Raw genomic sequence first — 17,827 nt, 5'->3', positions numbered from 1 at the left:
AATGGAGTCCGTATCCGAAACAAAAGGAATACAGAACCGGAAATGTAAAAGGAATCAGGACCCAGAACGAAAAAAGGTATCGGGATCCAGAACTGAAATAGTAATTGGGATCCGGAACAGAAACAGGAAACCAGATCCGGAATTGAAGCAAAAGTTGGGAACTGGAACTGAAACATTAATCCAGATCCGGAACTGAAACAGTAATCGGGATCCGGAACTGAAACAGTAATCGAAGCTGCCGTACCGAGGGGGCGCCCCACTGGGCCCTCGCCGCCCCGCGTTATTGTACATATGTATGAACCTATGTATGTTCGCAAAGTACTTCGCAATTTTTTATTATAATGTAAGTTTTATTTTTATTTTATCTACATACATATGTACAGTATATTTACATATAAAATTTTGTGATCATGTAAAAATGTAACTCGAGATTTGACTGATTTGAACTCCACACCTGCTCTCGTTTCCATTGTTCTTAAAAAAATGTCGGAATGGAAATTAGGATTTTTCAAGGGCTGTGGAGTCGGAGCATTTCAAGCGGAGTCGGAGTCGAAATCAACCGACTTCGGCTATTTTTTATTATTATTTTTAATTGATAGTATCACGGTATGCGTCAACCAGAGTTTACAATTTTATTGAATTATTAAATCCACCAATAAATTTAATAATTTCTATAGAAAAATTATGATTTAAATAACATTATAAATAAAATGGTTGATTTACACGAATTTCATTGTTTCCTTCGTCTCATTTTTCGCATTAATTTATTTTTTTTAGAAATTCATACACACAATGTGAATGTACTTACTTTATTTATATCCATTTCATTATTTACACCCGGTCAATTTTTAGTAATTTTTTCAATTCCTTTCATTTTTTATATTTTGATAATTATTTGTCAAAAAAAGTCGATCTTACGAAATCGTTCAAGTTGGAGTCGGATTCGGAATTGGTAAATTTTGATTAAGAAAACTACAGCCCCGGTAAAAAGCTAAATCAGGTCAATGTCTACAATTGCATATATGGAAATACATGTACAAATATATGTATATGTATGTATGTCTATACATATGTATGTTTGTATGTATATCCTGATTAGACGTGCGTCATTTAAACCAATCCGATGAACTGTTCTTATCCCCAAAAGGTCAACACGTGTTTGCGATTGGTCTTGCGTGTTCTAAGTAAACATTTCTAAAGAAATCCTTGATAGGTTAAAGATGACATCACAGTAATTATTTTATATGAAATTGAAACGATTTTCTGTAAAAGGGAAACGACCCAATTTTCAAACTTTTGGACCAAACTGGGATTAATCTTCTAAATCGATTGATATAAATGTATTCAAGTAGAAAGTAGTTAAATGTTTGTATATGTATACATATACACATGTGTATAATAATTTAAGTATTATAAAAGTTAATTTATATATAAATATATACATATATATATATATATATATATATATATATATATATATATATATATATATATATATATATATATATATATATATATATATATATATAACAGTGTATAAGGTAAGAACAGTGGCGGCTCCATTCAAAAACGAATCGGCGCCTATGGATCGAAAAAAAAAAAATCGAATCACGTGTTCGATGACGTCACCGATCTACGGACGACGAACGACGAACGAAGGATACATACATACATACAAAGTCTTTTTCCAATTTATATATTAGATTAGTTTTACTATACATAAAATTTGCAGCTATTTTTCAGAATGGTTCCTTGCTTATACAAATTTTTTTGCACCATTTTAACCCGGTGTTGCATATATTGAAATTATTCATATATAATACATATTTATGTTATACATATGAATAATTAAATAATTAAGATTCAACGTGTAAATATTGAATCTTTAACAACCTATTGGGTGAAACAATATGAATTCGCCTATATTTAATTTAACTGAGCAGCAAAAAAAAATCACGTTTTTTACTTATCGGAGTGGAAACTAATCAATTTTTACTACAACCCTTATAAACGTGGTAAAGTGAAAATTTGTCGAAATGAGCTTTATTACAGAAAATAATGTAATAATATGTAAAAAAACAAATATATTTTTGAATTTTAAAATTCGCTAGATACCTACCTATTTTAAAACAAATCACAATAAATCACAATTAATAAAAACCACATGTGACATTTACTCTTGTTTGACTTTTCTTCCACTATTTCTTCGACCATTTAAACATTTATGGTTTTCGCGAAAAAAATCAAGTATAATTCTTGTATCAAAGTGATGAAAATAAAAAAAAATCATTAAATTTAATAAACTGGAAGTGGGATTTTTTCCTCTTAGTGCACGGTCTGAGTGCACGCTCGACTTGAGCGTCGGGCGGGGCGGAGCGTGCAGCGTTCGTATCAAACACATATAAACAGATGCGAGCGTCCTGAGTGGCAGGCCAGCGGCGCGGCGGCAACAGCATGCGTGTTTGCACGCAACGCTAAACGCTCCGCTGCACGCTTTTTCACTCAGGCCGTGCACTTAGAGATGGCCCGCACCGTGCAACTACCTGCATGCATTGGTCTGGTCGCCCTAAACCAAGTCGCTCGCAAGTCGCACGGTGCGGCCCGGCCCTTAGGGCCGGGCCGTATCGCTCAACTCGCGAACAACTTAGTTGACGAGTTTTGTTGCTGGAAAGTCTGCGAGTGCGGCCTTCCTTTCAACTCGGGGACGACCTGAGACGGCCGCACGTGCTACTAGTTTTTTCACTATCCAGTTTTTCACTATAGAGACCAAAATACAATACAGGCGTACAATACCGCAATACGTACAATATGCATTTAACACATCTATTGTAATTTGTTAGGATTTTCAACATCTCTATTATTTCAATTGTTAATTTTACACGACACAGCCACACACCCTGTCCATTTAAAATAATATACATACATATATGATATATGTATTAGAGCTATTGTCTATTGTTAAATACACAAGGATACTATTATTTATATATTATACACATAATTTGTAGACTCACTATAGAGAGCAAAAGCGACCAAGATTCCCTTCATTTTCAAGATGGACGTAGAGGAAGTTGGACTCATGCTTTATTGTCGTCGTAAGCAAGTCGAAAAAGTCTTACTTACCGTTCAGTATTATCTATTGTAATTTATTAGGGTGTTTAACACCTCTATTATTTCAAATATTAATTTTACACGACACAGGCACATCCTGTCCATTTAAAATAATATATATTAGAGATTGCAATATGATACAATGAGTAAAGACGATACAGTACAGGACCTGTTTAAAAATCATTGTTCAGAAGATTTATTGCAGCAGCTCTATGCAAGTGTTGCACATGTCGAAAGTCCTCCGAAAGAAACCGCTGTCTATTGTTAATTACACAAGGACACTGCTATTTACATTATCCACATAATTTGTAAACCAAATTTTTTTTAAATTTTCTCTAACTAATTGTATTTCGTCTCTTCTTCCTCGATCTCCGGCAAATTCCATTGTTATGTTGTTGTTATTTCAAATTAATGTTTATTGTACTCGATAGATTTAACAAACTTATTACGTGCAATAAATGATATCTGAATCAAATTTTAGTTCAATCACCTCATATTGAGCAATTAATTGATAAATTATCTCATAGATTGATCATTCATACAATAGAGGCATGTCGTAGATTGCTCGTGCGGTTGTTGATTTTTTGTATGGAGTTTTTTTGATGGGTCCGGCATGTCGATCGTTCAGGTCATAAAATCCATGCGACCAGACCCAACGGCTTCAACTGATATCAACCGTCGTCGGGCTTTATTACCCGAGAGACCGACATGTTGCAGGGTGCGGTCCGATGAAATGTGACCCCATACAATGTGTATGGGATTGGTCATTTTGCAATTTCAGAACGACACGTCACGCCAACCAAGTTGTTCGCGAGTCGAGCGGTGCGGCCCGGCCCAACGGCTTCAACTGATATCAACCGTCGTCGGGCTTTATTACCCGAGAGACCGACATGTTGCAGGGTGCGGCCCGATGAAATGTGACCCTATACAATGTGTATGAGATCGGTCATTTTGCAACTTCAGAACGACACGTCGCGTCAACCAAGTTGTTCGCGAGTTGAGCGGTGCGGCCCGGCCCTTAGGAAGGTCAAAAATGTTGTGGCCACTATTCTGTCCACACCTCTGAACGTATCAAGCTGAAAATTTATATTTGTATTCTTTATGTACTAACTTAGAGCTGATAAGGATTTAGTCAGATTTCGTAAACCGGAAGTATGTAGTATTTTTTTTTAAGTAATATTTCATTATTTTATTTTGACCTTTTAAATTGTTTTTATATTTATTCTTGATATTTAATGAGTATAATAATTATAGTGATTTTAAGTAATAAAAATATTTCGAACAAAATCCGACAATCGGAAGTAGAACTTTTGTCTTGTGTAAGTTTCCCTGCATTTGCGTTCAATTTGTATCGAAAACGCTCCCATAACCGGTATGCGTGAACGTGTACACATGTTTAATTATCTAATTTTGTTTTGTGACCTTATTTTCCTCAAATACGTAGTATTTGGTTGGTAGGGTTGGTCACATCCGAATTTTTTTAGATGTTACCAGCACCTTTCTTTATGAGAACATTTTCAGTAGGTTTGGAAATCACGCAGTTTGCCATTGTTTGAAAATCACGCAGGCCACTGATTTCGATTAAGGTTCATTACAAATTTTCAAACCAATATATAATATATTCATGTGGTAAATTTCCCAGCGTAGGACGCCCACAACCCGGAAAATCTGGATTGATTATGCTCTTAATATGGAAAAATACATAACATGTTTTGCTGGGATTTTACTGTATATAATTAAATATTAATATAATACCCGGAAAGTAATATCGAGCAATTAAGCAGCATTACTATATTTACGTGACCATCAAAGGTCAATGTGACCGTCTCTAGTGAACACATTCAACATCTGCACGAAGTAACTGACAATTGATTCGTTTCGCATTATTATTGTTTACTTTAATGAGTTTCAATTTTCGAAGTAATAGATTGATTAATGGGTATATTATATCAACCACAGCGGTCAATATATATATATATATATATATATATATATATATATATATATATATATATATATATATATATATATATATATATATATATATATATATATATATATATATATATATATATATATATATATATATATATATATATATATATATATATATATATATATATATATATATATATATACATATATATATATATATATATATATATATATATATATATATATATATATATATATATATATATTAATTAGATAATAAGAGTAATTTATTTATTTCACGTACATATTTTTACACACATACAATATATACATTTATGTATATACCAGGAAGGCTTCACAGGTAGACCCCAATACGCTTTTCTGGCCAATTACAAATAATGTAGCATTTTTATTACACAAGTCGCTGAATTTCGACACTGAATAACTTGAAATTAACGAGACATCTATAAATTATTTAAACTTGTACAAACATTTTTACTGTTCATAAATCATACTCAAATAGTGGCCACATAGTAGGTAGGATAGTTTTTAGCCAATTTAACGGAGGAACCGTTTCAACAATGAAATCAGATAAATTGGCAAACTCTGATAGGAAACGATCGACCTGGAGTAGCAAATATCTAAATCTGACCAGCAGCATTAGAGATAATATACTCGGAATGAAGTATTTTTAAACGAGGTCAACTCACGGGATCGAACCCGGCATTAATCAGGTTTCCGCTTGCAAAATAATTATGCGATGTTGTTTTATCACGATGACTTTATTATTACTATTGTACTACATACATGTATGTACATATATACAATGGTGTGGTGGGGTCGGAGCTGTGTTCCGGCACTTTTTTCTAAGCCAGGCCGCGTCCGTCAGTTTTTCAATTTGAAATTTTGGGAAAAATTTGGGCCTCATATACTGATTTTATTTCGAAATTCGCAAACAGAAAAAAAAATCGACCCCTATTGATACATTATACATATGTATGTACATACATAGGTACATACATATGTAGATTTTTACATTATCTATGTATGTATGTACATACATGGTTCGGTGATTATTCCGCAAAAAGCGATCTTGCGCAAGTCACTAAAATTTAGATCACGGAATATCTGGCATGTATATTTTTTTCTATTTTCTATTTCAAACGTTCTATAATGCAACTTTATGTATTTTAACTCACTTACGGCGCGACCTTAGATTGCGGAAACTCAGGTGCAACCATATAATTGCTAATGCGTATACGTAATTGTTCACAAGTATTTCTTGATATTTTCAAAGAATGTCAGTATTTGTTTTTTTATATGTCATTTCAGAATCAAAATCGATTGTCTCATTGTCAGATAATTGAGATTACTTCGGAAGAAAATTAATTTAATTGATTCATCGAAGGCCACATCGGAGTTGTCATATATTATAATATAATACGTACGAGTTCGATAATGAAAATTTGTATCGGCAAAAACCGGTCAGGTTGCTTTATTTTATTATACGACATACGGTTGATTTAACCCTTTTAATGCACTAAGTGACACATACATATATACACATGCCGCATAAAAGCATTTTATACAATGAATATTTTAATCGCCTTTCAATAATGCAATGTTTGATCGAATACTGACGAAAAAACTTGCATCGGTGTTCGTTTTCTTTCTAAATCCATTAAAATTGTATTTATGGCTAGAATTGATATTTAGTTTTAACTGAAATCATTTTATAAGAATTACTAGCTGAACCCGGCATGCGTTGCAATGCCAGAAAAAGGCATGCAATTCCCGTTCCCGTTTCAAGTGATGGTTGGAGCTCAACTAACGTCTCTTCAACGCCATGTCGTCATAATCCAACTGGTAACGTGGTTACCAACGAACACATTTCCTTGACTACACAATGGCGTTTCAAACTTTCGCGTCGGTAAAATCGTAATTACGAATATTATTATTAAGAGTTTTTTTCCCGCTTTTTTTTCACAGTGAGATTCCCGGACATGCATACAATTTATCCTGAAAATTCCATCGTAATCGGTTGAGTTGTTTAGGAGCCTATACGAGACAGACAGACAAACAAACGGACATTAAATTTTATATACATATATAGAGACCTCATAAATCTATAATACATAAAATTAAATCTTAATAAAGTAAACCTATATAAAAAAAATAAATGTATATAAAAAACTTTAGTAAAAAAACTATATTAAAAAAATGCAAGTAAAATAAATGTATATAAACAAATAATGTACTAAAATATAATAAATAATTAAATAAATATATAATAAATTAAATACAATTAATTTATTAAAATAAAAAGGCAATTTGAACAATATTTCAACTACAAATGTAAAAATGTGTGGGATTAAAATTTCAATCAAAATGATTTCAATGATTGGGGTTTCAATCAAAAAGATTTCAATGATTGGGGTTCAAATCAAAATTATAATCCCGGCTTAAACTAATGTAATTAAATATATTACTAAGAGGTATGGGCCGCCTTGGTATGTATGTGATGATCTAAGAGCTTTTTTTACTTGAGTTTTTTTATATATCTTATTTTTAATATAGTTTTTTTACTAAAGTTTTTTATATACATTTATTTATTTTTACTTGAGTTTTCTTTATATATGTATCTTAAAATTATATACAAAAACAAAGAGGTATGTTTTTAAAAAACCTTTTTTTACTAAAGATTTTATTATTTTTTACTTTTTAGTGTTACAGAAATTACTATAATACCGCAGGCAGCCCGTGAGAATTACTAAAAAATATATGCTGAAAATGTTAGAGTAGCACCGATTTAAATGCTACAGACATTTATTTATGAATACAATATTTTACAAATTATTTTAACTATTTTATACATAGTAATTTAATTATCATTTACAAATTAATTTAATTATTATTAATAATTATTTTCATTGCTGAGTAATATCGAATCTAAATGACTTTAAAGGCACTTTTAAATCTCAATATGTAGTATTTCTATAAATCATAGTCATCAAGTCCAGTTGCAAAGATGTTTGAATCTTAAAATTGTATATATGCATCTACGGAACGAGAGGTGCTGTATTACATAAAAATTAAATCAGCTGATAACTAAAAATAAAACTATCACTGTTAACTAAAACAATCTGTGTACATATGTAGCTTATATTGGTTAGAAAGTTTGTTATGGAGGAATAAACAATGAAATTTGAGGTTATGAGTTGCTGCCGGCAATATGTATACTCATTTATGCCGGGAACCTTACGGTTTAGAATAGTTTATTAATACTAAGATTGCTTTAATGATTTGATTTAAGAATAGTTTATCAATGTATGATTGTCCATAAATGAGTTTATGTATTTACAGAAATGAACTTTTCAATCATCAGATAAATCAGCTGATAACTAAAAATAATTGTATGTGATGTATGTATGTAAGCTTATTGTAAAAAAACTAAATGTATGTAAGCTTATTGTAAATCATATTAACAATTAGATACAACATAACTTCTTATTGAATACTTATCTCACAGATAAAACTCCGTGAAGAGATATACTTTTAGCCGTGAAATGTCAGATCTGACATATTTGGCCAAAAATCAATATATATCGTGTATTACCTTACAAGAAGCTACACGCCAAATTTGAAATTTATATATACATATGAGAGTTAAAACTATAAATATTTATATATAAGAGATAACGAGAACCTATAGAGCAAATTTTATAATGAAACTTAAAGGAGGTAAGTAAAATATAGAGTGAATTATAGGCGTTTAAACAATTAAAATGTGATATGGCCATATCAAGGCGAAAAAGTTGGAAGACACGGGACGATCGCTTGTTAAACGTCAAGAAGGTCTACGTGCCCCGTTTTTAAAACGCGTTGTATACAATATTTTATCTCCAACGTAATGGCAGACGATACATTAACGTGTATTGATGACCAAAATGAGCAATATGGCAAAGAATGAAAACTATCGGATGAGAGATAAAAATGACCACTAACACGAAAGCCATGCGAAACGTAAAGGAGGTATGTAATAAAAGTAAGACTTTGTTATCAATGTTTTATATTATATATGTACATATATTTAGATACGTTATAACATCGATTATACTCTGCAGATTTTTATTAATTGAATTAATAATCCGGTAAAATTGGAGGGCACGTGCACACTAGATGCTTGTCGCCGTACATATCGTCGATCCTTCCTACTGTCGGCCAAATTTTAGTTTCGGCTTTTACGAATGGCTGAAAAAATACACATTAAGTTTATATATCCTTGTATTTATTTATGTATAAACAGTTAAAAATTAATTTATATTACTGCTGGAAAAGCTGCTTGTTCTCGCGAATACGGTCTGTTCCATTCGCTGGCTATGACGTGTGCTTGAGTATGCGGTGCCATCTAAAATACAATAATTATGTTTTAATAATATTTTTTGCACGTTTTTATACACGTTTCTATTAATTTGGACGCTATTGTTTTTTCAATTGATATAAAAACGTGCTTGGATTAACAACACGAACTCTTCATATGTACATACATATCTAGATATAATGCATATATATGTATATGTATGTAGATAAGATTCAACCACGCACATTTCCTTACATAAAATCAGGTTATATTATCTTTTAATGTAATTTTAATTGTATGAATATGTTTATGATAACTATGTATACGTAAATACACACACATACACACTGCAATGAATTAATCATTAAATTTGTTTGGAAATGTGTATTTATGGTGTTGTAATTTTAATTTTTGGCAGCAAATTATGATTTCGTTCGTTAAAATTGTATGAATCTAATATTTGGTAATTTCAATATTTTCTCTTATATATTGTTATAAACAATTTTTCAATATAGGCATATTCCCTTTATTTATTATAATTGAAAAATTGTTATACATTCTAAAAATAATGGAATTTAATTAAAATACCTTTTATAATGCATAATTCTCCCATATTATTTCACAGGCATATAATTCACTTATGAATGTTCACTGATATACATACATTACATATGTATATACATATACATATGTACATACATATTATACTTTTATTCGATGTTTTAATTTCAAGTAAATATAATGTGAGCTTTTAAGACAATACCTTTAATGGATTTATTCTTTGGTCCATTGCTCCATCTTCGATGTCTTTAATTTCTTGCCTGATATAAATCAGAGCATCGCAGAATCGATCTAATTCAGCTTTGTCTTCAGATTCTGTAGGTTCTATCATGAGGGTACCTGCCACTGGCCATGACATAGTGGGTGCATGGAAACCTAATAAAATATTCACATTACATATTGTAATAAAAAAAAATCATTATGGTAATAAAAATATAAAAAGTACAATAAAACGATTTTTTTGAACTTGCCATAATCCATAAGCCTTTTAGCAATATCGGCAGCCTCGATATTAGCCGTTTTTTTCAAATCCCTCGTATCAATTATGAATTCATGAGCTACCAAGCCAGTATTTCCTTTGAAGAGGGTTTTATAATGATTTTCTAGTCGTTTGGACATGTAGTTTGCGTTTAAAATTGCGACTTGAGTGGCTTTCCTTAATCCTCGAGGACCCATCATCTGGAGAGAAAAAAATGTGAAAAAAAAGTGGGTATGTGAAAGGATCATTGAACAAAAATAACGAGAATTTTCATGAGGTATACCTTTATATAAGCCCAAGATATAGGGAGGATAGCTGACGATCCGTAAGGAGCAGCACTGACAGACCCGAAAGATTGGGCTTCATCTCCCAAATCAGCCAATGGATTCACTACAGGGTGACCAGGAAGGAATGGAGCCAAATGTGCCTTACTAAAAATAATACATCCCAATAGTATGTTTAATTAACGCTGACTCATTGTGATCAATTAATTAAAAACAAAAATTGCAACAAATAAGTTCTAAAAAGTTCTTAAGAACTGAGACAAGCTTACATATGTTGAAGTTCAAAATTAGACTTACACTCCAATGGGTCCCATTCCTGGTCCACCTCCTCCATGAGGAATACAAAAGGTCTTGTGAAGATTCATGTGGGACACATCGCTTCCGTAATCTCCGGGTCTACAGAGACCTACCTGAGCGTTCATATTGGCACCATCCAGGTAAACTTGACCTCCATGTTTGTGCACTAATTCGCAAACTTCCGCAACTGTCTCCTCAAATACTCCATTGGTTGAAGGGTACGTGATCATCAAACACGACAAGTTCTTGCTGAACTCTTCCACCTATAAATTAACAGATAAGCATCACGATGATAGATTAACCTTTATCGTGAATAATCTCGTTGACCGACCTTGTCGTACAAGTGCTTCATGTCTATACTTCCTTGAGCGGTAACTCGTATCGGTTCCACTTTCATTCCGGCCATTTGAGCACTTGCTGGGTTTGTTCCGTGTGCACTTACAGGTATCAGACATATATTTCTGTTGAAGTCTCCTCTGGACTCGTGGTAGCTTTTGATAGTCCTTAAACCCGCATATTCGCCTTGGGCACCGCTTAAATTGAAGAAAAATTACATACAGTTGGTTTATTAAAGCGTTGTAGTTTGATTCAGTTGTATGTAATACCTGTTCGGTTGGAAGGATACTCGGTCATATCCTGTAATTGTACACAGGTCTTTCTCGAGTTCTTGAAATAGAATGTGATATCCTGTGCTTTGATCGAGTGGCGCAAATGGATGTATGTCTGTGAAGTGTCTGAACGAGCAAGGCATCATTTCCGTAGTTGAATTCAGTTTCATTGTACATGACCCCTTTTAATTTATTAATACGTTAATTAAAGAATTAATCTAATAATGTATTATGTATGAATTTAAAGGTTTTTCAACCATTGTTATGGTACGAGATAGTTTATAGTTGTTTCAAAACTACAATTTAAATATTATGATATGTGAAATAATTTCGAAAAATGCAGTTTCAGAGGATTGTCAGCTTTTCTAATTTTATTTAGTAATTTTTACATGTGTACATGTATGTATGTATGTACATAAGCTGGAGCAAAAATTCTAATTTTGGATTTCCAACGATGGACCTTTATTTATTTGTTATACATACATACATACATATACAGTGTATTTTCATACAACTTCTGGAAGGTAGTAGGAAAATCATTGAAGTCTTTATTTTATGGTAGAAAATACATAACAGAAAAATACGCGAAGAGTACGTTGTTGGAAATGTTGATTTGAGAATAACAATTTCTAAATAAAATATACTCACGAGAGGAATCATTGAGTGGACTAGAGATACATCTTTGTTTTCCAACTGCTTCATATAGCGTACGATACGCGTTTCAGAATGGTGTTGGTTGAACACCAAATGGGTCATATAGTGAGAGGTTCTCTTGAATTCAGTGTTGATTATACTACTTCTGCTCACATTTACACTCTGTACTACCTCTTCAACATTGTTAGCTTCAAAAATCCAGAGAAGATCGTCTACATCTTCTTTTGTCACGGTTTCGTCAAGAGCAACACCCACAGAATCATCTTCAAAGTATCTCAAATTGATCGTCTTTTCAGAAGCCCTTTTCTTGATTTCGGAAAGGGAGTCTTTCACTGGGATAACATGAATTGTATCGAAGAATACATTATTCGATAGCGTATGACCGCGTTGTTTCAATCCTTAACGTTTAAGTTTTATTATTATTAACTCACTGTACATATGTAGGTAAGTATGTATATGTTGAATATGTAAATAATAGGATTTACCTTCATGAAGAACGAGCGTCGAATTGTGAATCTTCTGGGCTATCTCTTTGAGACCTTGAGGACCATGGTATACTGCAAACATAGCAGCCATATTTGCGAGAAGTGCTTGAGCTGTGCAAATATTCGATGTAGCTTTGTCCCTTCTTATGTGCTGCTCTCTAGTTTGAAGTGCTAATCTGTATGGAAGCATTGATTTGTTGTTAGATTTGAAAACATTTATGAATAAGCATATTTAAATGAAGATTTTGTATCTACATACATATGTATGTATTATATAATATAATATTATACCTGTAAGCATCATGACCGCTAGCATCTCTCGTAACTCCGATCATCCTTCCAGGCATGAGTCTTACTAAAGATTGATTGCAAGCGAAAAAACCAGCATGTGGACCACCATATCCTAAAGGAACACCGAATCTTTGCGATGTTCCAACAGCTATATCAGCTCCAAATTCGGCTGGCGGGATGAGTAAAGTCAAAGCTAAAAGATCTGTAGCACAGCATACTAAAGTCTAAAGTGAAAAAGGCGATAATTAAAACCACATTGAACACCGATAAAATGTAATATAGAATGATAATATTTACTCCATTTGCATGTGCGTCATCTGCGAGTGAGTTATAATCTTTTACATTTCCAAAAGTATCAGGATATTGGACTAATATCCCAGCAATGTCTCTTTGGGTAAAATCAGTTTTGCTAACATCTCCTACGACTACTTCCATACCTAGAGCATCTGATCTAGTTTTGACTACTGATATTGTTTGTGGATGGAGTGCATCAGACAGTACTACTTTGGTACGTTTATTATGCCTATCAAAAAAAGCCCATGACTTTATCTATGTATTTGAGGAATATAAGAACGTTAAAAACAAAATTCGATAATTAAACATATATATATATATATATATATATATATATATATATATATATATATATATATATATATATATATATATATATATATATATATATATATATATATGCGTTCACACATACCAGCTATGACAGCATTTTCGATAAAAATTGAGTGCAAATGTATGGAAACTTGCAAAAGACAAAAGTTCTGCTTCCGGTTGCCGGATTTTGTTTTATTTTTATTACTTAAAACCACTATCAGTATTATACAAAATAAATATCAAAAAGATTAAAATAAAATAATGAAATATTGTTATAAAAAAATTACTACTTCTGGTTTATGAATTCTGACCAAAACCTTATCAACTCTAAGTTAGTACACAAATAATACAACTATAAATTTTCAGCTCGATAAATTCAGGGGTGTGAAAAAAATCTTGTGGTCACAATATTTTTGACTTTTCTAAGAGGAAAAAATCCCACTTCCAGTTTATTAATTTTAGTGATTTATTTTTATTTTAGTCAAATTGATATAAGGATTATATTTTAATTTTATCGTAAGGAGCACACATGTTTAAAGGGTTGAAAAAAAATAGTGGAATAAAAATCGAACAAGAGTAAACTGCCACTTCTGGTTGACGGACGCTCACCAAATTTTATATACATATGTATAACTTGATATTAAGCTTAAACTTCTAGATATGAAATTTCAGTTCAATAAACCAAAAGGTTTCTGAGAAAAACATCTTGATTCTCTAGAGTGAAAGTACCACTTCCGGTTCAGGTAAAAATATTAAGGTGTAAAATTTATAATTTCTATTACATGTAAATAGAATTTAGTCTAATTACATGTGATAAAATTTTAGGTTTGAGAGATAATTGAATTCAAAAACTTAAAAAAAGATGATATCTACAGGGGAGGTACCATTTCCGGTATTAATAAGAATTTCAGTAACCGATACTAAGTTTCAGTTCGATAGAACGAACGGTGTTCAAAAATCCCCAAAATACACATACACACATTTTTTTCTAGATCATGAAAACGTGATCAGTGATCGATTCTGTGTTCGAATCAGTCAAAACTCGAGTTCAATAAACATAATTATTTTAAATATAATTCATACCGATAGCAAAGAGACAGAGCTTCAGCTGCCGCAGTACCTTCATCTAAAAGTGACGCATTTGAAACTTCCAAACCTGTCAAATCGCTAACCATTGTTTGGTAATTTAAAAGTCCTTCCAATCTTCCTTGTGCCACTTCCGGTTGATACGGAGTATATTGAGTAGTCCTTTAACATGTATTTAGATAAAATATAGTAGTCATTTAACAGAGACTAGATATGATAATACAAAATTTTAATTTTTCTCACCATCCAGGATTTTCGAAGATGTTTCTCATGATAGTGTGTGGCACGCAACAATTGTGATATCCCATACCGATATACGATCTCCATATTTTATTCTTTTCGGCAATTTCTCTGATACGCTTAATCAAATCGTATTCACCTCAAAATTTATAATCATTGTAAGACTTTTTAATAAATTACCTCTTATTCAACTTAAATTTATTGTCATGGTAGTGTACGTACATATGTATGTATGTACATACTTTACGTACTTTTATTTGAGCTTAAAAATATTATGATATTTTGTTATTCAACATTAAAAACAGATATTAATGACGTACTGTTTTTAATTGTATCAATTCGGTATTGTATATACACATGTATGTATGTATAAAGTGATAATGAATAATCTTTTCCGAAATTAAATCAACCGGTAATTGTAAAATTAGGATAAATTTACATGAGAGGGTGTTCAAATATTTAATTATTAATTATTTCATACGTACTGATAGGTTCTTCAATGTCCATTAGGCCTTTATATATAATATTTGCAGGCACAGCATGATCTGTTAGATGATCCAGACTCTGAATATAATAATTTCTATATAAAATCGAACATAACATATTCAATTATTTGTAAATAAATTAATGAAATTATAACCTTATATCCTAGTAAATCCAACATTGTTATAATGTCATGTTCTCTAGGTCCAATGTGTCTTGCTGCAAAATCGGCACGTTTTGGAAACAGCCTGTCCACAGTTTTAGCATCGCTGTGATATGGACTAACCAAACAATTTGAGACTCCATAGTTCGCAAATGCATTTTGATGCGAATATGTGCTGTGCGTTTTTAGAATGTTTGCAACTCTGCTGCACAATGTGCGGTGCATGTTTGGTCACTTCTTGTATTCGAATTTTTGAGAAGCGAACTTTAGAATACACTCGAATCGGTTTCTACGACGTAATGCGACTGGTCGGCTACTGTTGACTGATACCGAATCAGGGGTCAAATCACACGTTTGTGTTATATCACACATTAACATTTAAATATAATTAAACATGAATTGATAACGACTTTTGAATCGTTTGAATTTCGAAATTATTTCAAAACATTTGTACAGTTCAATAATGCAAATTTAATCTACCTACTAATAAGTTTCAGCGTATGTGTTTAGCGGAATTTAAGGTATAATGAATGGTGGGTAAAAAAAGGGTGTAATAAAAAGAGTCTTCCAAATCAACTATTAAATTTGTATTGTAAATATTGTCATAGAATACAATAGAGTTCATCTGTAAATATTTCTCTTATTATTTCATTTTTTTTTATTTTTTTTTATATATAAATATTACTTACATTTGTAATTTCAAATACACTTTGTGTATATAATTTGATCCAAATCTTTTTTTTGTGTTGGATTCAAATTTACATAATTCATTGGCTTATTTAATCAATGGCAAATTTAAAGGCAACGATCGACTATGAGTGATCTGTGTTAAAAATTGCAATTTTTTGCATATTTTGGCATTTAGTTCAATTTTTTGGTTGCTGTTTCAATATTTTTAAAATCATAACGTGTAACATACATATGTACGTCATTGATATACATATTTCTCTGATCACGATTAACTTATCACAAACACAACTGTGGTATTTTTATTATCTACATACATATGTACATATAAGAAAACATTATACCTATACAGCATGTACAGCATATACATAAATAAATGAATGTGTTATATATAAATGATTTACTGTAATGTAGTAGTATTACATTGTCACAAGGCAATTTTCGAGTTATATGTATATTGTACATCTGTAACGGTTTGGTGATTATTCCGTACAAAGCGATTTCGCCCACGTCACTAAAATCTCACAATTTACATCCATCGAGAGTTGCCCACGCGAACTATCATACTAACGAGAACTCGAGTGTCTGTATTCGGTATTCGCGGGTTTCGTGGCAACGATTGTCGTGTGCGCGATCGCAATGTGCGAAATAATCCGTTTACCATTTGTAACATAATCACGCATTGTATACAAAAAAAATCTGAGCATTTATTGAAATTTACATTATATACAATATATAATGAAAACACATTATAATAATTATTGCCAAACAAATATTATTATTATTTCAAAGCGTTCGTAATGAAATATAGATTTAGATTAAAAATAAACTTATCGTTAGTATTGCTGCTAACTATTTCATTATATTGATGCTTTCAAAGTTGTTGGCTAGTTCAACGAAATAAATCATACATATATACATATGTACATATTTAACTAATTGACGATAATTTTTAGCTCTCTTGAAAGCAAAGTTTTAAAGTACATAATTGTTATGACTGGATAGTCGTCTATATGTACATACATAATATTAAGTTTTTCAATCGTTGGATTAAATTAAAAGTTAACATCGATGATTGTTCTTAAGTTGCTTTTCGTATTTTTTGTAGACTAATTTTATTTACAAGCTATTAAATAGTTTAAATCTTGAATTGTTCACAAGTAAATTGAATTGAGTAAAACTTTATTTTTGTATTAATAAGTTCTTTTAAAATAAAAACAAGGATGCATATATGATCAACGGTAAAAATGATATAAATCGAAATGAATTAAATTTACAATATTTTATTAAGACATGATAATAAAAAATTCACAATTTAATATTAACATATCCAACAAATATACTATACATATATGAAATTGAAGGTATTGTTTTGGAAGCGACAATATGTTCTATGTACATACATACATATGTGTATGTATGTATGTATTTTGAAGATCGTAATAAATTAATATCTTATGTAAGAGGTGTCATAATTTTAAATTACATACCAGAA

At 31.4% G+C, this 17,827-nt stretch overlaps 2 protein-coding genes across 2 annotated transcripts in view; both read right to left on the bottom strand.

The window, feature by feature from the left end:
- Positions 1-8,628, bottom strand: part of LOC143914251 (cytochrome P450 4C1-like) — a 23,816-nt gene extending 15,188 nt beyond the window's left edge. The window contains exon 1 of the mRNA XM_077434413.1: positions 8,574-8,628. The gene's annotated coding sequence lies outside the window, so the exon portion shown is untranslated. The remainder of the gene's footprint in view (positions 1-8,573) is intronic.
- A 467-nt stretch (positions 8,629-9,095) lies between these two features.
- LOC143919680 (glycine dehydrogenase (decarboxylating), mitochondrial) lies at positions 9,096-16,029 on the bottom strand. The gene is made up of 16 exons (XM_077442115.1): positions 15,640-16,029; positions 15,485-15,563; positions 15,003-15,138; positions 14,757-14,921; positions 13,362-13,587; positions 13,065-13,288; positions 12,774-12,949; positions 12,283-12,686; positions 11,632-11,816; positions 11,358-11,559; positions 11,027-11,289; positions 10,729-10,876; positions 10,438-10,645; positions 10,170-10,342; positions 9,374-9,454; positions 9,096-9,297 (listed from the first exon to the last, which is right to left on the bottom strand). The coding sequence occupies exons 1-16, from the start codon at positions 15,868-15,870 to the stop codon at positions 9,187-9,189; spliced, it is 3,012 nt and encodes a 1,003-aa protein (XP_077298241.1). The 5' UTR covers positions 15,871-16,029; the 3' UTR covers positions 9,096-9,186.
- Between the last annotated feature and the right edge of the window lie 1,798 nt (positions 16,030-17,827).

This window comes from Arctopsyche grandis, chromosome 1 (assembly GCF_051622035.1).
Source record: "Arctopsyche grandis isolate Sample6627 chromosome 1, ASM5162203v2, whole genome shotgun sequence".
Lineage (NCBI taxonomy): Eukaryota > Metazoa > Arthropoda > Insecta > Trichoptera > Hydropsychidae > Arctopsyche > Arctopsyche grandis.
This window is presented reverse-complemented; position numbering and strand designations above follow the sequence as displayed.

What these genes read in the sequence shown, in the direction of transcription:
- LOC143919680 (XM_077442115.1), bottom strand. Translation starts at nt 15,870, where the DNA reads ATGCACCGCACATTGTGCAGCAGAGTTGCAAACATTCTAAAAACGCAC. An exon ending in TAAAAGGCTTATGGATTATG is followed by an intron (nt 10,343 to 10,437) that starts GCAAGTTCAAAA and finishes ATATTTTATTAG; the next exon opens with GTTTCCATGCACCCACTATG. An exon ending in AAAGAATAAATCCATTAAAG is followed by an intron (nt 9,455 to 10,169) that starts GTATTGTCTTAA and finishes ATTGTATTTTAG; the next exon opens with ATGGCACCGCATACTCAAGC.